At 49.1% G+C, this 26,618-nt stretch overlaps 1 protein-coding gene across 1 annotated transcript in view; it reads left to right on the top strand.

The window, feature by feature from the left end:
* Window positions 1-26,618, top strand: part of tmem178b (transmembrane protein 178B) — a 59,978-nt gene that overhangs the window by 424 nt on the left and 32,936 nt on the right. The window contains exon 2 of the mRNA XM_047023317.1: window positions 174-871. Coding sequence (XP_046879273.1) covers window positions 490-871 — 382 coding nt within the window. The 5' untranslated portion in view covers window positions 174-489. The remainder of the gene's footprint in view (window positions 1-173; window positions 872-26,618) is intronic.

Genomic DNA, 26,618 nt, shown 5'->3' with positions numbered 1-26,618 from the left:
GACACGGCGTATAATTCGGTGGTAGTAAAGGTTCTGGAGATGACTTAAGAATGTTGGATTCTATTTGAATAATAGCCTATTGGGCTACGTCGATCAGCTGGCTAATGGTGTTGATTTAAAACTGTCTGCATGGGTTTGAACATCCGTCCCTATGGTTGTCTCCCCCCATTCAGGCAAATTGCATGGGAAGGGCAACGGATGGACGTTGAGCGAGGAATGAGATAAGCATCTTTTCACTCGTCGAGTTGTACCCGCGCAGCTGCTGCTCACTCCCCTGCAGCAGCAAAGGCTTCGCAGGACATCATTCGGCGGCTGAAACGAAGACATTGCCTTGTGCTATCTAGATTAACTTCAATTGTATGTCGGCACCTCGACGATGGTATCAATGTTGGTTTTAAGGGGTGATGTAAGCTGAATTGTTGGATGCGGTTGCACGCAGAGGACCTGTCCATATGCTGAGGTGCTGATGCGGCTTTGAGAGAAGCGAGCATGGCTGCCGGGAAGTTGCTGCTCTACGCCGGGCTCTCCCTCTCTCTCTGCGCTCTGGGTATGCTAGCGGTGGCTATCTGTTCCGACCACTGGTACGAAACGGACGCCAGGAGGTATAGGGAACGGTGCCGAAGTTTCTCCAGCCGCCGGAAGGTCCCGGGCTTTATTTACATCCCAAACAACAGTCTCCCGTTGCGCGCTAGCCGATCCAGGCTGGACCACTGGGAGGAGAAGCTGCTGTTGGCTCGCAATCGCCGGCAGCTGTTCGCCATGAGCGCCGCGGACGAGTGCAGCAGGCAGTACAATTCTACCAACATGGGACTGTGGAGCAAATGTCATCGACTGGGCTTCGACCAAGATATCGAAGACCTCATTCGGAAAGGTATGAAAGAAAGCTTAAAAAGCCTAATGCTTTGTTGTGTACATTTTTGGTTTGTAAACCACAAACAACCAATTGACTATATGTAAATTATAAGATGAATTCACATGCTGTGTCAATTATTATGCCATCGTCCTAATCATCAAACAATATAGACTACAAGTGATTCATAATGCATAAAGCATCATTTGAGACATGGCCTTCTCCAAAAACACAAATTTGCCTGTGGCAGTTTGCTTTGTATATGACATCTTATCGTGCAGAGGGACACTTTCATTTGAAGCGAATTCACTGTGGCAATGCACGACTACTGCTTGGTTTCCAGTCAGGTGCCTCCCCCTGAGTCCAATGATGTTGGCCTGACCCTCCGACTGTAAACGATGACGTAACCGCTCTGTAGTCAAGGTATAGCTAACCTCTGCCTCACAAACGTGAAAGACAACCCACACAAACGCGTATGCACATCCACACACATACAGTATGCATAGTGGCACCCCACCCCCCCACCCCCGTACACACACTGACTCGCTCGCACTAACACCGACCTCATCCCTCATAATCTTGTCACATCCTTTTGACAATCCAATAAACCTTGTGGGGCAGTCACCTAATGCAGACCTAATGTCATTAAGGTGCCACGGCCAAATGTGTACCCTATTGTCAGATCCGGACAAGGCCCTCATTCATCACACTGTTGATCACGGGGGGGGGGGGGCGGGGGGGGCACTTGTGTCGAGAACATGTCCGCCTCTGTGGGATGGCTGGCACGCTTGCCCGCACGCACGGTACCGTCACCTGGCCCGGCCGGCCGGCTGGCGGGGTTTGGACGGAGGTCACTGTGGAGCGCTGGTCCTCGTCCAGCCAGCGAGGGGCGCAGGCGCGTGAGGGGTGAGGCCGGCTGCAGCTGTGGCTCCCAGGGAGGGTGGTGCGCTGGACTCCCTGACCTACCATCTGCAGCAGGCAGCCCTTCAGTGTCCCCGGCGAGCTCATGAAAGCACACACAGTCTAGTCGGATCCATCGAGCGCCTATCCATTCAAAGGCCCCCCCCCATTCAATCAGCCTCGGCTAAAGGGATTTCGAGGATAATGCAAGGAATAGACTATTCTTTCTATGTAGGAGCGAGTGGGTTGGTTTCTTGTCTTGTTCGACGAAATAAAATAGATACCACTGTGTGAAATTCTGGAAACCTGCCATTGCTGTTAATTGAATTGAAGATTAAGGGAATCTGCACCCTTAGTCTGATCTGGTTTTGAGTGGAGTGATACAGTAGCAGACCTGATCTACTGATCAGCCTTATCCATATGGAGAGCTTAGATCACAATGCCCTTGATCCTCCATGAAAGCCCGAGACTTGATATAGTCAACCTGCCCGGGGATCCAGGAACTCAAGGCAGGGTCGCGTCCAAGTCTGACGTGCCCACGCTGAACGCCGGTGGAGCCAAGCGCACACTGAGCTAAAACACACAGTTTAACAGGCCGGACTTCTCCTCTGGGATCTGATCAAATCTACAGCGCGTCACCATCCAACAAGCCTTAAAGAAACCCTATCAATCCTGCTCAGTGTCCGGTCTGAGATGTGGAGATGTTGAAATGACCAAATGAAGGCTCGGGTAGGAGTAGTTGAAGGATTGAGACCATACGTGTCATGGAACGCTTGTTGAGCTCATCAATTTTTTTTCTCTCCATAGATCGTTTCGGGTCAGGCTCCTGGTCAGGTCACGGTACTCCTTCACCCAGATGTGGGGCTAGCTCTAGATGGCTCTTGCTCGTGGGGATTACGGTTCAGTAGGAGCCTGTGTTTTTTGATGGCCCCGGCAGCCGTGTGTACTTGGCCAGATCAGCAGTGCTTCTCTCTCCTGGGCGTCCTCCGTAAACACGACCCCTCATCCCATCCTGAATGGGGCATCGGGCGCCTCGGAATGACAGTCGTTGAAGGATACAGGCACGAGCCATGTCACTTGATTCGTTCGCTACTGTACGTGCCTGCACTTGTGGTGAGCACAATGCAGGTGATGTTGTGTTTGTGGGTAGGTGCGTGTGTGTGTAAAGTTATTATTCATACAGCTGGTTTATGTTTGCCTGGTTTCTGCTGACACGACTGGACACAGCATCTTTGCCTCCCCTGCCGGAGCAATGGCTCCCTTTTCTTCTCTTGTCAACTGCTGTGAGGAGAGGGAGATTGGAAGGATGGAAACAAATAGGAGAGAGAGAGATGTTGGTGACGAGATCCTAGATACTGGAGTGATATCTTTATTTTGGTCTGAGGATAAAGAGAGAGAGAGAGGGAGGAAAAAGAGGAAGAAAGAGGGGGGGGGGCATTAGGAAAGAGCGGATTAGGCGTAGAGGAGCAGAGAGCGTGGGGGTAAGGCCCCCCCTTGTAGTGGACAATCTGTCGTTGCAGTCCCAGGGGTGGGAGGCGGGAGGGGGCGGGGCCCTTGATCAAGACATTCACAGCAGATAGTCCAATCAGAGAGCGGGGGGAGCACATGCTTCCAGAGACTGGGGCCTACTGCCGGTTTGAGCCTGGGATTGGATTACAACGCTCCCCAGGGATCCATGTCCTCGCATGGGAGCGCTAAATTGGACATGTTGGGAGGGCAAAACGCTTCGCTGGTGGTTCACAGGTCCCCCCGTTACTGAGAGTCAAGTGAGGCTCCCAGTACTAATCGAACGGATCCCACCCGCCAAGTTGCGTTGCCTGTACTGCTGGGATTCTCTTATCACTATCAAATCCAAATGCATTTTTTATGAAGTGGTAGATAAATCGGTTAAATCTCATGACAAACAACTAAATCACATGGAGTCCAGCTAGTATAGACTTACTGTGTCTCGATGGGGGCTTTAACCTATTTATATATAAAGCCTGGGCTATAGAAATGCACTTAGCACAGAGGCCTTATTCCCACTACTGATAAATCCTTGTAGATGTTGTTTTGGTTCATTTGTTGTCCTTTCTCTAACAAACCTGAAAACTGGCTGAATTATTCGTCCATCCATCCATCCATCGCCTGGCTGGTAGTATCCTTGCTCTTCCTTATTAGTCTTTGCACAACAATACAATGGGAAGACACAGTGTAAACTCGCGGAAAATCAAAGCATTTTGGATCAAAGACCTCAAACCGTGGCCCAGTATATCTAATAAGATGCCCACAAACAGCAGGATGTTCAGTTTATCTCCCAGACAATATGGCCCCCACTGTCTTTTGTCTGCCAAGCGGTCATTTGCGTCCGGTTGAAAACAAGGATTTTCTGTGCAGAAACGAGCTTATTGCTTCAGCCCCAGCGCTTGAAGGCATCGGGTTGCGCCCCCATATTGGATGGGCGGCATTGATCACGAGACGGCAAAGTGTGTCCGTCTCCTTGATTGATCGTGTTTTCTTCATCTCTGCACCCATTCCCGGGGATGAGGGATCACAGGGAGGGGAGGATAGGCATGCGGGACCGATCGAAACGCGGCACTGTCATTTCCCCATCACGCGCTGTTGAAATGATGCTAATGCCGCCATAACTACTCCATTGACGGGCGGGATATCGATTCCGCTGTGGGAATGCGAGAGGGCGGCCAAGGCACCCGAACGACCGATGTCCGCGCCGAGCGGAAACCCAGCGGGGGGGGGGGGGGGGGGGGGGGGGGGGGGGGGGGGGGCGCGCCTCCAAGGCTGCCCTAGCACAAGTTGCACAGCCTGGGGAGGCCGAGTCAGTCATCGCATCAAGCCCGTCTGACGAGCCTGTCTAGGGCCAGGGTGGATGTATGTCCAGAGAGCAAGAGAGAGGGTGAGGGAGAGACAGAGAGAGGGAGCGAAAGGGAGGAAAGATAAAAGCCCAATGTGGAAATGGACCGAGAACCAGGAAGCGAGGGAGAGCAACGACAACCCCCCCCCCCCCCCCCCCCCCCCCGCATGGTGGGGTTTGTCTCCCTGGCAGCCCCACAGTGGGCATCCATGTCTCATGACCCGACGCTGTGCTTTTCGGGTTTCCCTAGAGGAGCTGTTCTCCTCCCATATTGGCTCTGTAAATACGGAGGTGTGTGTGTGTGTGGGGGGGGGGGGGGGGGGGCTTTGGAGAAGGAAGAGAAGCGCAGAGAGGAGCGTGGGCGGACGGCTTTTACAAAGAGCGTGGAGACCCCGAGGAGCCGCTGCATTTAGTTGAGGCGCAACACGCACCACGAGCATGTGCGCACTTGCGGTACACATGAGCATTCACGTACCAATACACACACACACACACACACTGACACGGCTCAGGAGAGCAGAAAACGTCCTCCCATGTAAACACGTCAGGAAAACGAACAGTGACACATGGAACACATTCACGCATGCATGTTATTTGGTTTGTTTCCTATGACCTGGCTCTACATTCTCGATCGCATTCAACATCCTGGGGACTGGGTGTACACACACACACCATCCTTCAATTTGACACAGGTTAGCCCTGCCTGGTTCGACTTTTCCCATGGCTGTGATTTGTCTTGTGACGAAGGTGGGGGTGGGAGGGGGGAGGGGGGTGGGCGTAGAGGCGTGGTGGGTATGCCAGGCGTGAAAATCCTGCGCTGGGCACCGGAGCGGGCACGCGTGGCCCAGAACCCACTGTGCCACATCAGCTGAGATGGATGCCACCTGTTTGGCCAATGACAGGGAGAAGTGGAGGGTGGAGGAAGGGTGGTGTAACAGCTGCTCCAAGTGGAAGGCTATGACTCTCCTCCTCGCTGCACTGCCTTTTTCATCTTCGCGCACGCTTGTTTGGAATCCCTCTTTCGACGCGAGGCATCATAGCTGCTCTGTCTGTCGTGTGATCTCGCTTTCGTCGACCCTCCACGGGTTCCTCCTCAAAGGAGAACGGCGGAACGTGACGGGTTCCTGAAAACAGACGCGAAACCCGTTCACACGCGCCATTGTTCCCATTCATCTGTAAAACGGTTTCGCTGACTCGACACCTCTCAGAGTCTCGCTTGGGTGACCATAACGAGCGTGACCATAACAAGAGTGACATTTGACTGGATGGTTTACAGTTGTCCGGATCTTTCTCCTTGATAGTCATCGACAGAAGGGAGATCGGGGGAAGTTAAAAAAGAAAAAAGGATGAGAGGGTGTTGGTGAGACCTCGTTAACAACTGTTCTGTCACATACGGCCCTCCTCATCAGTCCACAGGCTTATCTCATCACTGGGGGTCAAACCGTTAACCTGGTAATCTATTTTAGAAAAAGGCGTTTGACCTCAGTGTCTTGTGTCAATTATTATTATTGATCCATCGGTGGATTTTCGCACCATGTTCTGTTTCAGTGAGTGAGAGATGAGATTCACATCGGCAAGTGTTGGGACAGTCCCTTCCTTCCTTCCAGTCGTTATTCAACAACTTAGCCGTCTTCCGCACTTAACACTGATGATGCCTGAAACAACAGTTCAATTCGGACTATCCGGATTGCGCCGTTGCGGGTTGAATTTGGCCTTTTTTGATTCCCCATCAATGGATCTGTGGCTCCTCCACAGGAGCAGGGGTTTGATGCCAAAGGCCCCAAATCCCTCCCTCCCTCGCCTCATCAAGGGCTCATTAGAAACCCTGGACCTGCCTGCCCAGAGAGACGGCATCAATCAGGCCCTTTATTCGAAACCAGCCCAAAGACTGAACTACTTGTTAGAGTAGAGAGGGATGAGGAGGATGGAGGGAGAGATGGATGGACGAGGGAGTCACTAAAGGGACTCCACAGCTGCAGCTGTCTTCCCATTGCAGTGGACAGAGGGCTACTTCTAACTCCTTAGCCGGACAACATCGCCCTTTTTTCCCCCATAGAAATGTTGTTGTGGTCGCTGCTAGAGCACCTAGCCCTGGTGGTGATAGCTAGACGCGAGGCTGGATGAGCCATTTTCCTCCAGTCGGTACATTTCGCTCTCTTGCTCTCTCGTCCTCTCTCTCTCTCTCTCTGTCGCTCTCTCATGGAATGTACTACTGTAGCAGTTAAGACGACCCAGCTGCACCCAGCGATTTTAATTGGCAAACTGTGAGAAGAGGCGACGTGACGTCATAATCTGAGAGGGAGAGTGAGAGAGAGAGGGAGGGAAACGCACACCCTCATCCCTGGGTTTGCGTAGTCATGGTAACACGGCGCGGCCGTTTGACAGATGTTATTTGGGTGGACGGTGTTGGCAGTGGGGCAGAGTGAGAGGGAGTGAAAGAGAGCGGCGATGGGGGGGAGGGGGGATTCAGTACGGGTGTTTCTTCTCGTATGTCGGGAGGTGAGAACAAAGACCTTCTTCCCGGGCATGACGACAGGAGAGGAAAGAGAGTCTTGAGAGAGCCCCTCGACGAGGCCCGTTCGCCTTCAAACCAATCCCTTTAACCTTGCTCTCCTCCACGGCCGTCAGGTGGCTGAGCGGTTAGGGAATCGGGCTAGTAATCTGAAGGTCGCCAGTTCGATTCCCGGCCACACCAAATGACGTTGTGTCCTTGGGCAGGCACTTCACCCTACTTGCATCGGGGGAGTGTCCCTGTACTTACTGTAAATCGCTCTGGATAAGAGCGTCTGCTAAATGACTAAATGTAAATGTAAGTGAAGCATTGCATCTCAGCTTAAAAAATAAAATGAAAAAAACTCTGAAAACACGCCTAGCGAGCATAAAATCCACCGTCCAAGCGGTATGAGGTGGGCCTTATACGTGCCAACGGACCTCCAATTGCTTTCCTCAGCCAAGCCAGTCCATTAGAGTTGCAGCATGACACCCCTTGCTACCTGCTTGCGATTGTGTATTCCTCTGGCTTGGTCCCCGCCGTGTTGTGACTGTGTGTTCAGGGGGAAGGAACAGGTAGAGGGAGATGAGGAGATGGAGGAGACAGGCTCACACTGGGAACGGGGATGCAGGGAGACGAGCCGTTAAGCGAAGCAGCACTCTTACCCAGGCTAGGTTCCACCACCTGTCTGTCCAACATACACACGCTCTCTCCAGAAACGCAGGACCTTGCACGAAGTAAGCAAAGCATACAACATTTGCGTTTCAAACGGAGTTTGAAAACCAAACCAAAGTTACTCGCACATGAATGCACACAGGGGAGAAGGACACACATACACACAGCTGCATCCAGTGTTCTGCGTCAGATTCATACACTCTGAGATGGTTTTAATTAAGGGACCTGGCATGTGCCTGAAACTGAGCAGGTCTCTGAAATGGCTTTGACATTTGAATGACATCCATTTCTGTCTGAATAATTGGATCAGCCCTCACCGCTGACAGTTTGAAATAGGTGTTGAGCCCCTCCTCTGGATTCCTCTGCAACTACCCCAGCTGAGGCAGCAGCTTCACCCACAGCTGCCTCTGTACGTCATGCACGCACGCACACAAGCTCGATCTGTGCACATGTACTCCAAGACATAGTCACCATACATGTAAAGACACATGTAAATGCAGATCGACGAACACCACAGTTACAGCAAGTACAGGGACATTCTCCCAGAGGCAAGTAGGGTGAAGTGTCTTGCCCAAGGACATAACATTTGGCACGGCCGGGAATCGAACCAACAGCCTTCTGATTAATAGCCCGACTCCCTAACCACTCAGCCATCTGTTGTCACACCAATAGAAAACGTCTGTTATGCTGGTTTAGATTGAGCTTATGCAGAAGTGAGTTTCTTTTTGTTTGGCTTATCTACCCGCGAGCATAATTTGATCTGGCAATTGCTTTCACTTTGTTTTCCTGCCTTACGAAAGCCTGTGTTTGTTGAGTTTATTTAGATTACAGAATGCCTGCAGAAACCATTGCATTCTATTGAAGCTTCTGCAAATATTTGGTTTCGAGTCTCGCTGTGATGAAAAGGCTTTGGAAATGCCCAAGGACTGACTTTTGTATGGCGCGCCTTCAAGGTATGAAGTCAAGCTATGAAAAGCCTCCCACCTCAATGGCTTTGCTCAGATCTCTAAAGTCCTATTGTTGGAGATCCACATTGAAATGTTGTATGACAACCCCCCCCCCCCATGTTCTGGAAGGTTTTGACCTGACGGTTGCTCTGTATTGCGTGAGTCTCAGGTGATCGCGTACTCCCTGCGTATTGTTCTCCTCCCTCTAGATCTTTCTTTCTCTGCCTCTCTCTCTCTCTCTCTCTGCCTCCGAGCCAAGAAGCCGTGGAAAGAGAGTCCCTGAGACGGGCTTAGATCTAGCAGCTCCCCCACCCACCGAGCCCCTCTCTCCCCCCGCCCCTCTCTCAGCTCCAGGGTGGTGTTTGAAGGTACTCCGTCAGGGGGCTCCCATTTCCAACCACCTGTGTTTTCGCCGCTGCCTTCGCCACGGGCCAAACATTGGCTCAACCTCGCCCAGCACTTCGTTCCAGACAACCTTTTAAAAATTCCTTCTTTCGCACACACAAACTCAAGGCCTCCCCCTCCCCGTCACTTTTAGTTTTTTACTCGATAGCACAGACTCTTGAGTGAGGTGTCTGTTCCCCTCCTACCATCTCTCGCTAACATCATACACCATTTTTACAAAGTAGCATCCGTTTCCCACTCTGACCCTTAAGTGCTGTTTATAGACTGATTTCATGCATTGGCGCCACTTCCACAGGTCTGCTGGTGTGGTTCTTGTGTCTTTTTTGTTTGTCATTGTTGTAGCAAATGGTGATGTCACTTTAAAGGAATGCCACTGTTTGCCCTGTTTGGATAGGTGAGGGAGACATTCTTACTGACATTTTTTTGGGGATGTTTAAATTCATTGCGTTGGGTGGATTCCGCACTGCATCCAGCGAGGCGGAAAAAATATGAATGAAGAATTTGTGTATTCCAAAAACATGCATTAAAAATGCATTGAAAGTCTACTGTAGATTTTCCTTTTCTCTGTGAAGAACCTGTCATGGACACTGGGTTCTTTGAAGCAGTGGATATCTAGTCAAAGAACAAGACTAACTTAGCCAAGCCTTTGAAAGTGACCCTGACTCCAGAAGTGTTGGGCATAAAATTGATATTTGGGGGAATATTTGGGGGTTTTGTTTCAAGTTCGAGCTCCCTCCCTCCGCCTCCCTGTCTCTCTCCTCTCCAAGCTATTTCCTGAACTTTCTTCAAGGTTCAGACGGGGTCTGTTCAACTGGCTGCACGGTGTATTATCCCGTATGGTCCAGAACAGTGAAACAAGTTATCATCAAGGTATTGAGTTAGGAAGGAGCCAAGGCTCTGTCTTTACAATTGGGTTCTCCCTGCTATCTGTTCATCACACAGGAAGCCTGAGGGTTGAAGCTGTGCAGTCGTGTGTGTGTGTAGGGCAAGATAGAGGAAGGCTAAAATGCTAGCTCATCCATTTTCGCTTGGCACAATAAACATTAAACCGATGCATACCAAACACTACACAGAAAAGACACCTCAGACCATTATATAAGGCTTTGCTCCGAATGATAACGGTGACAACAAAGACTTTATTGTTACTGGCTCTTTGGGTAACAGCGCAGGGCATAGCCGAAGTGTTGAGTCAAATTATCCATGCGCAAAGTCGACACAAAAAGTGAATTGGTTGTTGTCGGGGCACTTTGTATACTTTTGAGATTCTAGTCTCTTTTGAAACTGGGACATTTGGGATGGATTGTGTTTTGGTAGTGTAGAAAGAACTATTTTCTCATGTGGACCTGAAATGGCTGAACTTCCCCTTTTAGTGTTGTCAGAGCCAGCAGTGTGTCTATGGCAGCCGCTCCCTGCCTCCCCCTCTCTGTCTGCCCCCCCCCCAGCCCCCTAATAAACCAACAACAAGCCGCCATCCATCAGCAGCCGTCATCATAGACTCGCTTTGAAGGGCCTTCTCGTAAAAATGACCTCCATGGGGCGGGCTCAACTGTAAATCTGACTGTAATAACGTGTATCGCCACGGTGAGAGGGAGAGATGAGGAGGAGGAGGAGAATAAGAGGAGGAGAAAGAGTGAAAGGACTGAGGGGAATGGGTTGTAGGGGGGGGGGGGGGGTGATAAGTGAGCGACAAGGGGCCAGTATGAAAATACTTGAGTTTGGGAGTTTGGAGGAGATGGGAGGGTGGGAAAGAGAGAGGGGGAGAGAGAGAGAGAGAGAGAGAGAGAGAGAGAGAGAGAGAGAGAGAGAGAGAGAGGAAAGGAAGGAGAAAGAAGAGAGATTACATTCTTGGGGAGTTGAGGCAGCTCTCTCTCATTCCGGAAGGTTGATGAACGAGAGAGGCTGATAAAACTCTACTTCTCATATCACTCTGGGTCCGGCTGCAGCAGAGTGCCCTCTGGGTAATTGCCTTCCTGCGGGGATATAGCTGCTGTTCTCTCCCTGATTCTCTCTCTTTGCCTCCCATCCCTCCGCTCCGTCCATTTCTGTCCGTCTGTCTTTCTGTCTAAATAATGTGCGCTCTCTCTCACTTTCTCTTCATAAACTCCCAACGCTCGCATACACATTCTTTTCAAGCTTCTCCATTTGAATGGTTCAGGTCGGGATCCTTTAGTCATTTGGATGCTTAAGTCGGTAGGTCAGACATGTCAACTCCTGAGGAAAAGGCATATCACCCTAGCCAGGATGGGAAATCGACCCGAAGGTCAAATGGTCAGACCAGGGTCTCAAATGGGGCGCTTTCCAAGTCAATCAGTTAGCGAGAAGCGGATCTGGGCTCCCTGCCTTGGAAAGCCCGCTGAATTTACTGGGCTTGAATTGATAAGAAGCCAACATCCATTTCATTTGGTCCGAATCCTTGTTTACTTTATAGTCACTTTCGGGGCACTTCTATCCTCCACTTTCATCACAGGCTGCAAAGACCCAGGCAGATAATCAATGCAAGTACCGGATGGCTGGCCAATTATCATTTCACCAAATAATCAGGGTGATTATCTGTCCAAATAACGAAATGAAGTTCCCCTCAGAAAACTGCCGGCATCATGCGATCTGTAACCTTTGCAATCGCACGCTAAAATGTTAGTGGCTTTCACCTGTTATCGCATTCAGAGAAGGCTCACAGGCCTAAAGGGGGGACCTTGCCTGCTGTGTGATTGCAGCATTACAACAACTCATTTGTGTGATGTTGGATAAATCACCAATGTGACATTGGGCCAGACAAGGTTCCCTATCGCTTACAACACATCACTAACCTGATTAGCAACTCCCTGCACACTCTGGAAGTCTGAAGGCCCAGCTGGCAGGGTGGGGGTGGGGTGGGCGGCATCATTATCTCTCTCCACACTGAATCAAGATTAGAAAGTTTGATCAAAATTTCAGTGATTCAACCTTGCCACGGTGTATTATAGATTTCCTCTCTCGTCCTGAGTCCCTATGGCGACAGGGTCTTTTGTTAAAGGTTGGAGGGATCTTGTGCCAGTACCGCCAATGCCAACGCGTGTGTGTGTGTGTGTGGGGGGGGGAGACTATTTAGTGGACACACTGTAGTACTACTTAGTGGGCACACAGTAGCACAGAAATATTGGAGCGGGCACACAGACAGACACATGGGCGCACGCACACACCGAACACACACACACTCCTGGTTCTACAAAAGGACCAGCAGCGCCTGCAGGATTCGAACTCCTGCCAAGTGGTGTCAGTGTAGCGGTGTCAGGTCGACTCAGGAGTCTCATTACAGACACCTAGCCCTCTTCTCCTCTCTGGCCTGTCTCAGTGGTGCTTTCAGGTCTGAGGCTGTCCAGGCACTTCACACACACACACACAACCACTCAGAACATGCTCGCACAACCGCACACTTAGCATGAGCGCGAGCGCACGCACGCGCACGCAGAAAGGCGAGGACCGGGATGACCTCACTGCTCACTCTGCGGCGGGGGAGCGGCTTTAGCCTGTGACCCAAATACGCCGACTCTCCTGGGCGGAAACGGGTGCAGTTGTTCAGTCTTGATTATGTGGCTGAAGGAAATTTGTTCAAATCTGGAGAGTCACCTTGAATATTTTGTCATTAAAAAAAATGGGCTTTCGATGCGCTTCTGTCCAGTGTCTACATCCTGTGTTGTTTAAGGGGGGACTTCAAAAAAGGCAAAACAATTGTTTACCAATGTACCAATTCTCTGTGAACATCAAATATTCATGTTATTTGTTGGGGGAGAACTTAATAGGATGTAAATGTGTCTGTACCCAATTGGCTTATTTGCAAGTTATCTGCATGCACTTTCCACTTTTTATTTGCTGTTGTAGAAATCTCACATCCAACCGATAAGGTAACTATTCCATATGCATCGTGGAAAATGTGATGCTAAAAATACGTTGTTTAAGTCGAGCACATTAGCACTCTTCAAAGCACATCTTATGCAGTGACATCCATCCCTCCACGCCTGCCCCTCTGCCTTCAGCATGCCAGGTGTTTGACTCGTGTCAATGGGGCCAGACCCCCCCACACACACACACAAACTCATTTGGTACGCCCCACAGTCAGGTCCCAGACCCTGGTGCCATAATGCCAGACTCTAATTGAATTGCATTTCCTGTCATTGGTGGTGGGATTTCTGTTAATGCAGTATGGGAACCCGAAAGGGGGGGGGGGGGGGGGCGTGGGGAGCGGGGGCGGGGGAACGGGAGGCGAGGGTGTGATCAGATGTAATTTGCGCCGTGCAGCATAAAACATGAACCAGCCGAGGGAAATTAGCAGATCGCTCATGAACACCTCCGCTGTCTTCTGCACCAGTCGACGAGGCAGAGAGAGGGGAGGGCTGGGGCGGAATATTCCAGAGAAAACCACGACATTTGGCGAAGTACGGAAAACATAGGAATGGGTATGATACTTCTCCTTTGAGAATAACCTACATCTAATAGTTCAAATTTCAATGGTGAAATGAACTGTTGTAGGCCCCTACTGAGAGCGTGTTTGGTGGAAGTAATGGTAAGTAAGATGGAAGATCTTTTATTTGATATTGAACCCCTAACTTACATCTAACTGACACTCTCAGACTTCTAGGTTGCTCCCAATTATTACCAATGACACCCAACAGAGATATCATCTTAGAGTCTTTAGAACAACGACTTGTAGAGCAAGCAAGCACAGATACCAGGGTTTCCCCCCGCACTTTTCAGTTAAGGCTGCCGCCTGAGCAACACACGCCTGCCGCCTTAACTACGTTGTCACAATTTCTTTTATTTTTATAATTTAATAGCGATATCCGCCGTGTTACTTGTCTTGTTTTCTCGCTTCCATTCCAAAATGCCAGTCTCCCTTCTCTGCAGAACACATTAGTCAAACTAGCACAAACTAGACACCCCCCCCCAGTCTGACGGAAAACCCCATTCTAGCACCTTAACTAACACATTTTCAGCAGAAAACCCTTTATACAATGTGCACGGCATCCAGAAATGAACCTAGCTATGAGCCGAGTCACTGACTGTACATGTCTTGCATTGTTTAAAGAGGGTGAAAGAGAGAGAGATGTCTGTTTGCAGTTGAACCCATACTGGCCACTGACCAGCTCATGGTGTTTCAGAAGATAGGCACAGTGGACCTTCAAACTTACATTTACATGTATTCATTTAGCTTTCATCCAAAGCGGCTTCCAAGAGAGAGCTTTACAAAAGTGCATAGGTCAATGATCATGAACAACGAGATAGCCCCAAAAACATTGTGGGTAGCCAAAACATGAAGCATAAAATCTGAAATGCAAATAAGTGCCAATGGAAAGAAACATGAGAGCATGTAGTTAAACAAGTTACAATTAAACATCAACCTCAAGAGTGTACTTGTGGGAAAGCAAGCAACAATAATATAATTCAAAGCGAGTACAAGAAGTTAAATCAGTTACAACTAACCAACAAGAGAATCAAGTCCCTCAATAAGAGTCATTGTTTTCCTGAAGGAAACTTAACATCACGTCCGGCAAATCATTCCTACTCCCGGAATAAGTGCGTCTTTAGCCTTTTCTTGAAGGTGGGGAGACAGTCAAGTGTCTCTGATGGAGGTGGGAAAGGTGATTCCACCATTGGGGGGCCAGACAGAAGAGCTTGGGTTGGGAGCGGGTGCTCTTGAGTGGTGGGACCACCAGACGGTGGTCAGAAAAAGACCAGAGGAGGCGGGTGGGTGTGTAAGGCTGGAGGAGAGACTTGATGTAGTCGGGTGCAGTCTCGTTCACCGCTCGGAAGGTCAGTACCAGGGTCTTGAATCTGATACGGGACGTGATGGGGGAACTTAGCAGGAAATGTGCTGTGCAGCACCTTTAATGTAATTATAAACGAATACATTTGCATGTCTCTTTTTTTCTGAACCCTAGAGGTAGGATAGACGTGCAAAAGTCAACCTATTTTATTGCCACCACATTCCAAACGACAACAGCAAATGCTGTCAATGAATGATGGTAAACAGACTGGGGTGTTATTGCAAACGAAATGTCATTCCAAGTCGGCCCACAGCTCACCTGAGGCATCCGTCGTGTCTGACTGTGGCATGCCTCAGACCCTATGGGTGTTACGTAGACCTTTCCTCCACCGCCTGCTTGATATTCCCGTCCACACCACCTCCCACTGGTGGCTGAGAGGACCGCGTCTGCATATCACCTCAACTGTAATTACCCTGTCGCTCGCAACTTTGGAATAGCAATTGCGTAATCAGTCATATGATTGGAAGGAGTAGAGGGGGGGGGGGGGGGAGACAAAACGTCGACGAGAACGACAACAAAGCGGGGATAGACGTTGGAAGTCGCCCTCGCCAACGGCAGCCGCACCACTGGGGCAACAAATTAGAGGGCGATCGTTCATTTAACGCCGTGTGCTCCCAGGAAAACAGCGAACGAAAACAGCTCCCTGTTTTTATTCAACCTCCTTTTACACAGCAGAAAGCTTTAATAATTGCGATTAAATCAGTGTGCAGCGTTCAATTGTTAAAGGCCTGAAATGCTATAACAGCAACTAAAGTGCTTTATTTGTATTTTTTTGAGGGGGGGAAATGGGACTTTAACTTCAGCACAGTCAGGAGAGAGGGTATAAAAGGTCTTGATTAATCTATAGGAAACCCGCAGCCAACCCTGAGGCAGGAAATACTTCAGAGGAGGCCATTTTTCCTTCCTAGTTTCGACTGAAATGGGGTGGAGAATTGAATGGCTGTTTTTCCTCTCGTGTTGAAACTAAGGGTAAGAAGACAAAATAATCCCCAACGGTTCAGACTTGGTGAGATTTTTATTAAAAAAGATACACTTATGGAACAGTTGCTACTCTTTCTCTTGCTCTCAAAAATGAAATGTGCATGCACAGTACACGGAAAAGCTGTCATTCAGTTCATTAAAGTTTCATCCCGTTAAATATTGGGTGATATGCAGAGCCTTTATCCTAATACTAGGCATACTTTTGTGGTTTCCAACACCCTCCCCCCCCCCCCCCCCCCCCCCCCCCCCCCCCCCCCCCCCCCCACAGCCCTATGGTTTACTGTGGTCTGCCATTTTAGGTGTCCTCTCCCATGCACTTGTGACCGCTCCCCGTGAGCAGCACGCAGAGAAACGACTGCTGTCGGCGGGACCACTCCCCGCTCGGCTCGCTCTCGGAAAACGGGAGGAAAAGGATATCCTCTCCTGCCCGCTTCCTCCTCGCAACGCCATCGGCACCGAGGGAAACAAAGATGGGAATGAAGGCCGCTGTGGCTTCATTAACGTAAAAAAATTCACGCTCCAGGAAAGCGCGGAGAGAGATGTCGCTTTGAACAACACGGCGACTCCTCCAGTAGCCGACCCACAGGACAGATGGGAGAGGGAGACGTGGTGTTAACGGGACGCACGGCCAGCGTGTTTTTGCTGTGGAACTGGGGGGAGGGAGGGGGGGGGGGGGGGGGGGTGTATGTTAGGAAGGAATGAGAAGGAATGGCCTACTGTGGAGCAGCACTGTGAAGGAGTGTGTGTTTTGTATTTTTTATGTCTCAAAAAGATTAGATGTAACAAGCTCAGTGGCATGCGATGGAGTGTGTGGGTTCCTTTGGGAGGCGGACACTAAACTGTGCTCTATGGAAATGAGAGGATGACAGACAGGGCCACAGCCAGAGTCCATGCCTTGGGGCGCCGACTCCCGCTGCCTCCCAGACAGATTGATTGAACGGCCGTCCCGTAGATCTCGCTCCTGAAAATCTCCCGACAGATCGTTCAACTGAGGGAGGGAGGGAGGGAGGGGGGGGGCCCCCCCGACTCCGGGTCGACGGGGCCAATTAGACGTCTGTGGATTTGTGTTTGCTTGTGTCGAGCCGGCCTGGGGGCTTGCGTGCGGGTGGCTGTGTGCTCGCTGTGTTTTGTGTCGACAGTGTCTGGTGCCTAGGAAAGGCCTAGGCAGAGCAGGTGAATTCTAGGTCTCAGTCACATCCCTGTTCACGTCTGTGCTACTTGTTGTTGTTCCTTCCTTCCTCCTCCTCCCTCACTCAATGGCGGGTTCGCACCCCTAAGGGTAGTTAGAGCTCATTGGCATGTCTTGAGTGGTACGCCCCACTGTGACTCCCACGTGAGCCTATAATTAAGCCCGTGTTACTCTGGTGAGGACGCGCAGATAAACACACATTGAGGCGCACTCTCAGAGGCCTACACGCACAGACATAACGGACGTTGCAGGAGGCCACATGTACAATACCACACATGCATACTGTACTTACAAACACCCATGGACAAACCCACACAAGCACCACTGTGTGTGTGTGTGTGTGTGAGCCTCAGGGAAGCACGCCATGCTGCTGTGCCGGCCTGGGCTGATGGAGAGGGGGGGGGGGGGCAAATCAAGGCAGCTTCATCCAGCCGGATAACCCAGGCCTAGATCCGATCAAAGAGTTGACCCACATACAGATAGACTGAGGGTTTATTTTAGAATGTGCAGTGGGGTGATGATGGAGCACCCAGAGATGGGGTCCTGATCACTTTGGGCTTTGGAAAATATTCACTCCAGTAATGTTCTGCCCTGAATGTGGGAGCCTGGATCTGGATTGTCCCATTTGAAAAACTGAGGTGCAAACAGCAAGACAACTTGGCATCCAGTTGACATAATGCATTAGCATGATGTATACTGTAGGTATGACCATTGGTATTTTGCCTCAGCTTTTGGGCAGGGGACATTTAGGTGTGTGTCAGTTTCACTATCTCAATGGTTTCAGTCACGTTGGAGAGCAGAGCATCATGGACTGCAGCAGAGTGGGTTTAGATAATCTAACCAACTGGGGAAAGCTGGGAAGGTTATTTCACATATTGATGGAATAGATTTTCAGGCCTGAATGGCCAAGTCCAATCAGAGTGCCTTTCTACACCAGGGAATCGACATGGCGCAAGAAGGGGGGTGATGGGACTGGAACCTAAAGTGAATTCGTCAGCGAGAAAACATTTGTCGGCCCCGTCTGGAAGATAAGGCTCGTTCTGTGTCATTGCCTCTGTTTTGATTGGATTCATTTTTCTTTTGATGTTTTCTTATTCATATTCCCTACGAGAAAATATGGCTGCCTTGTCCCCTGTCTGAATTCTGAATTCAGTTCTATTCCCATCAGAGTGTGGGATCAATGTGAGGTGTGGAATTTGCATCGCATATCGGGTTTTACCCACACAGTGCTACAGGCCTCCATCTTTTCCTCTCTGTCTCTCGCTCTCTTTCTTTCGCCTCGATTCTGACTCCCTCCTTTTCATCCTATTAATACTCGATTTCTTCTGTTTAATTCAGACTCCCTGTCTGTCACGTCCTCACCTTACCTTCTCACAGCTTGTTTTAGCACTCTCTCTCTGTCTCTCTCTCTCTCTAATTTTCTCTCTCTCTTTCTCTCTCTCTCTCTCTTTCTCTCTGCGCAACTTCCCCATCTGAGAAGTAATAATGATTGATGGGTCTGGTACAGCCATCAGTCTCTAAACCCTGTAATCCCAGCATGCACTGCTCCAGACGGAGAGGAGGACCCACGGCTGGGAGAGCGGGTTTGGGCTCCGGTGGGTTTAGGGGCTAATGCCCTTACCCGATGTTGAGCTGTCAAATTGTTCATAGCATTCCAGTTGTTGTTCCAGAAACAATGCATGTGCAGTGCTTTGGAATGTTGAGCAATCCGCGATGCTTCATTTGTGGGTGTTTTGGGCAGCACTCTGCCGTGGAAGGAACAAGTCTGTTGGTTTGGTTTGCTCCCTCTCTCTCTCACTTGACCTGGATCTAATCCCAGTAGTATACAGGAGACCAGAAGTCAAAGTCCTCTAGAGCGACACAACATGGTTTACACTGACTGTCCTGATTTGCATGAATTATTCTACAAATTATTCTATTATTGTGAAAGAGTAAATCAGCCAGAAATAGTGGAAAAAGCTTTTGAAAAACAAGCAAAATCGCCTCATTTACTTCATTCCAAGTATTGTAGGAGTACATGAGAAATAGTCCCAAGACAGGAATGTACAGGATTATAATTGTTAACTCACAATCAATTGCCTGACCGGTTTGTAAAAAAATAACAAAATACACACACAACCAAAAGCATGTAGCACTGTTTTTGCATTTCACCTTGTTAAAGGTATGCTTCATTGATCCTGGGCCATTTGATATTTGTATCCCTACTTGGACTTCCTAAAGTAAAGGTTGCCCATACCTAAGGGCCAGTTCTGACATTTAATTCCCAAAGCAGAAAAAAACGCCTCGACTCAGCATGTTCAATTCTATAGGACGGGTGGCTAGTTCTCCAATTTCAGACGGTACAGCAACCTGCTGTGATGAAAGCCTTCTCCTAGACTCGTCTGTAACTTCTTCTGATCCAATTGTTTTATCTCTCCAGCGTGTTCTGACTGACAATATGTCGACAATCATTTGGACTCTTGACAGATATTGTAGAATGTGAGGTTAAAATATAACATATGTATGATCAGCTCTCTCTATCTTTCAGATATAACGAAGAGGTAGATTTTCTCTAAACTCCCCTTGTCACTCAACCTTTTCGAGCTTGCGCTCGGTTTGAATGATACGGGGCCAGTCGTTTAGTATTTCAATATCATATATTAATATATTAAGTCACATGAAGAGAGTTAAAATGGCTCCCTATCTTAACAAAATGGCCACCGAGTTGACAGCACGGGAATGACCAAGCGTTTCTCACAGAATGAGAGCGATTCAGGTGATGGCAGCCATGACAGTCAGTGCTGTAGAGCAGGTTCTGGTCTCGGGAGGGCCCAGATGCTTTACTGGTAGGAAAACCTAAAGCGACGGGCTGATATTTCACAGATGACGCCCAGAGTTTGTCCTCTATGAGGAGGTGTGGAGAAACATGGAGGGGATCCATCAGTGGCGGGGGAGAGACTCGGAGCTGTAATCAATCCGTCATCACTCCCCTCCACAGCAACCCAGGGGAGAGATTTAAGGCCCTCGGTTACAGATGGCTGCTTGCTCATTGTAGGGGGGGCACTAGACCACCGTATCTACAGACCACCCCCCCCCCCCCCCTCCCCTGCAGTGACAGCAGGAAGTGGTTATATTTGGTTTATTCATATAACTCTGTGTGTATAGGGGTTGGAGATGTTTGTGCGTGTGTGTATGTGTGTGTGTGTGTGGGGGGGGGGGGGGGGGTACATTTTATAGCCACAAGCCTTGTTTGCAGCTGTAATACTGGGGCTCAAGTCCTCTCCTGTAATGATAGTTTTAGGCAAAGCACCCCAACCAAAATAAACCCAGGCTATTTACAAAAGAAGATTATGGGATTCCGGGCTTTTGGTTGTAACCTTACCTCAAATTGTGACTGTAAAAAATATATTGATATTACTGGATCATAACAACCACACACTGACATGTTTTTCGTACATCATGATCATCGAAGGAGGCCCGCCTCTGACGAACCAAACGTCAGACCAATCCTTCCTGTTTCCCTGCTGGATGACCTACCCCGTTCACTCTCCGATAGTTCACCACACTGGTGTTAGAGCATCAGTTCTCCACTGTTCCTGCTGGATGCTCCATTGCATCGCTTGCTCTGTGTGGAACCAGAATGGCCTTGGTGGAGCGGCCTTTGTCATCTTCCACGTCGCCCCTTTTTTTCTCTTCTGACTTCCCTAGACCTTCTTCAACAAGGCTTCACTCTCCAGGAGGAGAAATCCAGGCGTTGTCTTTGTGTCCGAAGGACGGCCCATTCAATCCGGTTCCATTGAATCGATCTCGATGGTCCCTGTAGCAAATTGAAAATGCATAAGATCCGAAGCATACCGAAGGGCTACATTCAACCACAAAAACACGAAAAGGAGAGAAAAGGAGGTAGACAACTTGGTTCCATTCCTTTGCTTCTCCTCCCTATCTTGTTGTAGTCTGGGAAGACTAGACCTCTCCTCCTCTCCCCAACTGGCCAGCCCGTTTCGTCAACAGAAACACATCACAAGTGTTAGTATTTATAGAAAAACATGCAATTCTTATGGATGGTAAAACAGAGATGGGTTCCAGTAACTCTTAACTGTTCCAGTTTCTCCTCCTCAACACCCCCCCCCCCCCCCCCCCCCCCCCACACACACAAACACACACACACACACTCAGGTTAAACACTTGTAGGAGACTGGCAATGAAAATATGTTAAACATAATCCATTGAAATAATAACGATGATATATTTAAGCAATAAGGTACTCGAGGCAGTACTTTATCGTCAATAAAGTACGTGTTCCAGGGTGTTGTTAGGCCCGACGTGCAGGGGAGGGCCGGCAAACCCGTATTATAAATATGGTGTATATAAGTGCCTATAATGGGACATGGTTTTGAAAGGCTGGGTGATGAGCGCGGAGTTGGCAGACAGCATCTTCCGGCACATTCCCACCGTCTTGTGCCTGCTGAGGTATTCAGAGTTGCAGAAAGTTGCCGGGCATACACAAAGATTTGTAGCTGTATAATTACAATCGTCCTCGTCTGGTTTTGTTCTGATTAGATCAGCACACACATGGTAATGGCCTCTTTTAGGTGGTATCAGCTTCATTTCTGCAGATAACGCTATTACCTCCCGCCCCATTTGTCCCTGTCGTGTCAAGTGACAAAAAAAAAACCCCAAAGCTTTGTTGAACTTCACCTCCGCCCCTGTTCAGCGGTGATGCCGTTTGGTTCATAAATCACGCTCGGAATATGAAGCGTCTATTTTGGGGAGTTATGGATCACGTCTTTGAGAGCTGTTGTCGGCGCGGCGTGGCGGGACGCCGATGAGGCCCTGATGAGCCCCCGCTGGGATTCACAGGAGCGGGGCGCCGGCTTCCTGCTCTCTGATTGGAGATTATGGAGGAAGCGGCGCTTTCGTCCCAGTGTGAGGTGGAATTAGGGCAGCTAAATGATGACGCTCGCTGGGACGGATTCATCCAGGTTGCATTCGTGTGGATGTTGAGTCTCAGACAATGGAGGTCCTTGAGATCTGCTCAAGACTGAAATACAGCGGAATGTGGAATCGATTTGATTTGGACCATTCAGCTGGGCTTGACAACAAACATAGCACATAGCTTACATCATGTATTTACGTTTAGCAATATTTCACCAGAATGGACGAACCGGAATAAGAGAATTGTATGCCAATATACAACCTTGTATGTTGTTCCTACATCAGTCTGACCTCAACACAACCATACTGTAACCTCACTGTTGGTGCCACCTCGGATCAACCAAGCAGTGGGTGTTAACAGTCTAATGAGGATCAGCAGAGATATTGAACCACTTACCTATACATTCTCATCATGGCTGGATTTATTGGAAGATTTGTATTTGTGAAAATTAAAAGTTGGGAAGGACTTCTGGCGGCCTTCCACTGAGCCCTCCGCATCGATATTTCATCACATGGTCCATCTAATTTATCTTGCATGCATCAAAGCTGCTAGTGTTTATTGACGGAATTATTGTGTGGTAGGCAGCTTTTTGTGTGCCTGATGTACATGATCTGCGTTATCAGTGTCTGTGCAGCTACCTCGACAACAGCGACGATTAGCCGACCATGACCTCACCTCCCGTTTCCTGTAGCCGGCGCCAGCGCCAGCCTGCCACTCAAAGAGCGGCGACGGCATCGATTCTCGCGCGACGACACTCGCTCAGTGTCTCTCCGACCAGGGGGACACGGCGCGGCGGATAATGATGGGAACAATGTGACACGCCAGATGGCCCTCTGTGATCGCATGTGGCTGAGTATAGCCAGGCCTGCTTTCTCCAACTCAACGCTGCACCCCCACCCCCGCCCCTCCTCACGATGATGGCAGACACCGCCCACAATGGGGGGGGGACTGGGGGGGGGGGGACGCACGACAGATGAATTAGGTCAGAAGCTAACAAGGCCGGGGCTTGAACTGTGGCAGGACCACCCATCTGGCAGAGAGCCTTCCAAGCGTCTTCTGCCCCGGGGCACACAGGAAGCAGGGCCTCGCAGCTGGCTCTGGATTTATATTGACCTACTACATCACACCCACGTGAATTGCCCTGCATGGTGTATCACTACACATTAGAACCCCATCCCAAACATGACAAAAGCCCGGGCAACCGATGGCGCCGTTGGAGCTCAAAACTTTTTTTAAGAGAAGGCCACTGGGTTTATGTCTGTTGTTCTCACCAGCTATCCCCTGGAGAGAATCAGTCATTGTGTTATTGCATTTCGGGGTTATTAGCCTGCTAGCGACATTGTGAGAGCCTGGAAGAGACGTTGTCAGACAGAGAAGGATGGAGAGGGGAAGAGAGGCAGAGAGAGGGACACGGCTGACGGATTTCGCAGACAACTTTTAACTTCCAGCATGTTCCTCATTATCTGCCATGAAGTGTGTTGATGAATAAAAGACAGGGTTTATGCTTCTTCCGTAGAAAGGAATCATCTCTTTTTTTCACCACCGCCTCATTTTCTGTCCAAATCCTGACTGATTTAGGAAATCAATAAACAATTTAACAGAGTGCATTGTGAGTGAGATATATAATTTTTCCTTCTGGAGTCTTATTTCCTTATTTTCCTTTAATGCCTTGGAGACTTTGAGACTGTTATTGTCATATTATATAATGGCAGAAACACATAATGGAGTTTTGGAGCAAGTTTGGAAGCAAGCAAGCGCCTATTGCCTGTCCTTCTGAGCTTGTATTGAATTAATGTATGCATTGATATTAGCATTGGTGGCATTACTGAGGGACTACAAGCAAATACAGCTGCAGAGGTTCAAAGCAATCCCAAAGGACACCCTCTGTCTCCATCACTAAACTTCATCTTCATCGCAGGGACACAAAGCTCAAAGCTCAAAGCTCAAAGCAAAAGGCCCATTCACAATTATCTGCAGTGTAAGGGCACGCACTACAGCTTCAGGGTGAGATCAGGGTGAAACGTGTGTTGTCTGTGAAAGAAAAACCCCACACACACTTTCGGGACTGCTAATCATATGTAAATAAAGAGAGAAATGTACGTGCACAATGAAAACAGGCACACGCTGTCCACAAACCACCCAACCACAGGCTCCAAAGGCTTCAGCTCCTGGATGGCTGCAAGGCGACACCAGGGGTAGTCTAACTCCACATCTCAGGTCTTCAGTCGAACAGAGAGACAGTCGAACAGAGAGAGACAGTCGAACAGAGAGACAGTCGAACAGAGAGACCCAGTCGAACAGAGAGACAGTCGAACAGAGAGACCCAGTCGAACAGAGAGACACATGATATCAATCCGATTGCACTCACATTCAGCCAACAATCGGCATCAGTGAGGAAATGACACACAGCTCATAAAATGTTTACAGGAAGCCGAGAGGCAAATTGAGCTGGGGGGGGGGTCCACAGCCCTCAGGTGGAGCCTCCTCTAGGCCGGAGGGTGTAACAGCGCCCTGATGTCATATGTCGCTCCATGACAGACGAGACCGGAGGTTTGGGCTTGGAAGTCTCCTGGTGTCGTCGTGAAGCCGTACGGCGACAAGCGGCGGTGGAGTAATGGTGACTAATGTGGCACTCACAAGTGGAGAAATCAAACAGCTAAAGTGCAATACAGCTTTGGCGCATGGCGAGGCGGAGAGCGGCTGTTGATGGATGGGGAGAGATATTGTAACGTATCGCCCGGGCCGCGCTTCCGATTGCCTCTCATTCCCGTTTTCCCTTCCCGCTTCACAGACAACTGCATCACCCAAATATATGGACTTCAGTTTTCCTGGATGTACGTAAACTGTTCAGTTCAGTTGACGTTGAAACTGTAAACATTACCAGAGAACCACAGTTAGATGGTAACCGACAGGTTTTGGGAATATGTACTTTTACTTTCGGACATATTTCTCAGCACCTTAGGGTGTTCAAGTTGGAAGCTGAGGATCCGGTCAACCACACAACAACACAGTGGTATCTTTAACGATCCATTCAAATGAACGGGAATGTAATGAATGCCAGGAAGGGACTTAGTAGCTCTTGTGTTCTTCTTATCCAGTACAGCATGCTGACCCCTGACAATGTCAACACTGGAGGTACATGGTGCTCACCGCAGGGGGAGGGCTGTCCACCTTGTTTTGTTTTGGGTGTCACCCGTGTCTTCGGTGACCCTGACAAAGGGACTTTTGTTTTGCTGTGAATACATGAGTGCATATCCACGGGCGAATGTTTGTCAAAACGGAAGTGGGGCTGTACAGCGGGTCAATTGTACTATGCCTCATCCCTCTATAAATATTTAAATGGTTGGACTGGATTACCTGAGGGCTGAGTAGAATACATTTGAGGATGTCTGGAAATGTAGCCTGAACCTTTCAGCCATTCGGTTGTCGAGTTTGTACAACATCATGGAGGCTACAGTGTGCTAAACGTTCTATAGAAGGATCAAACCCCATTAGGATGCTCGTGTAATTCACTGTCATTTGTTGTTGTGGTTGGTATGTTAATGTTACATTAGTAAACAATCTTGCAACATATGTCTGTTTAGTAGTAGTGAACCCATTCTTGTTGCTTTGTGACATGAGTGTTGGAGTCAAGGGGTGCCAGCTAGTGGTCTCACAGGATCTTATTCATAAGGCTGGAAGTATTGCCGTTAGCTTTGTGTAATTGTTGGACTCTGAGAGGGAATTGTGCTGCTCACCGAATGTACAGTCCCCCCCCCCCCTCCCCCCCCCAATGCCCTAACACTACACTCCCTGCACGAGTCATGTCCATTTTCCACAATCGATTCACATTTAATTGATCGGCGCTGCGTGTAATGTGAACACGGCACCGACAATCAGACTTGGTCAATATCAAAGACAAAGACGGGTGACTTTTTCTCCCTCCCGCACATGGGAGTTTGTGTCCACAGACGACCTATTGACAAGCGTTCAGAGGAGCAGAACACACATGCGGCTCCGCTAGCACACGCTAAACTCAATGTTCTTGACTGAAGAGTAGGCAAGAAGAAACTGAACGTTTTTATATTTTCTGCTTTAGAATTAGCTTATTGTGTCCCTCTGGAGAATTGTCGAGCTACACTGCAGCGATTTCACCTGCTTGGTTACGCAGTGAGTTAAGCCTCCTTTTTTATATAAAAACTGTAGCAGGGAAAACAACAAGTCACTTAAATCTTGTCATGACAGACAGTCTATGGGAAATAAAGAGGCTCTTGGTTGATTAATTTTGTGATGATTCGCTGGCGTCTGCGGGTTTAGAAGGAAGCGCTCAGTAGACCTGCATACGCAAGTGTGGCGAATGGGACGGTTTATTTTGGTGAGCGGTCGAGCAGTCGCGCAGGCCTCAAACAATCACTGTTCTGAATCCTGGGGAAAACGAGAGACAATGCCCTTGAGATAATGCTGGTTCAAACATCCATTCAGCCTGTCAAAGGAGAAGTTGTGGCACCTTAATTTGCGTGCTCATCCATGAGCCAGAGCCAGGTACATTACGGAGGCTTCACATCCTAGAAAAGAAATACAGCTTATTTCTGGAAGAATGGCATGAATCCTTAATGTCGTACAAGCAGTATAGC

Source organism: Hypomesus transpacificus, chromosome 7, assembly GCF_021917145.1.
Source record: "Hypomesus transpacificus isolate Combined female chromosome 7, fHypTra1, whole genome shotgun sequence".
Lineage (NCBI taxonomy): Eukaryota > Metazoa > Chordata > Actinopteri > Osmeriformes > Osmeridae > Hypomesus > Hypomesus transpacificus.
The sequence above is the reverse complement of the archived record's forward strand: the minus strand, read 5'-3'. Positions and strand labels throughout refer to the sequence as shown.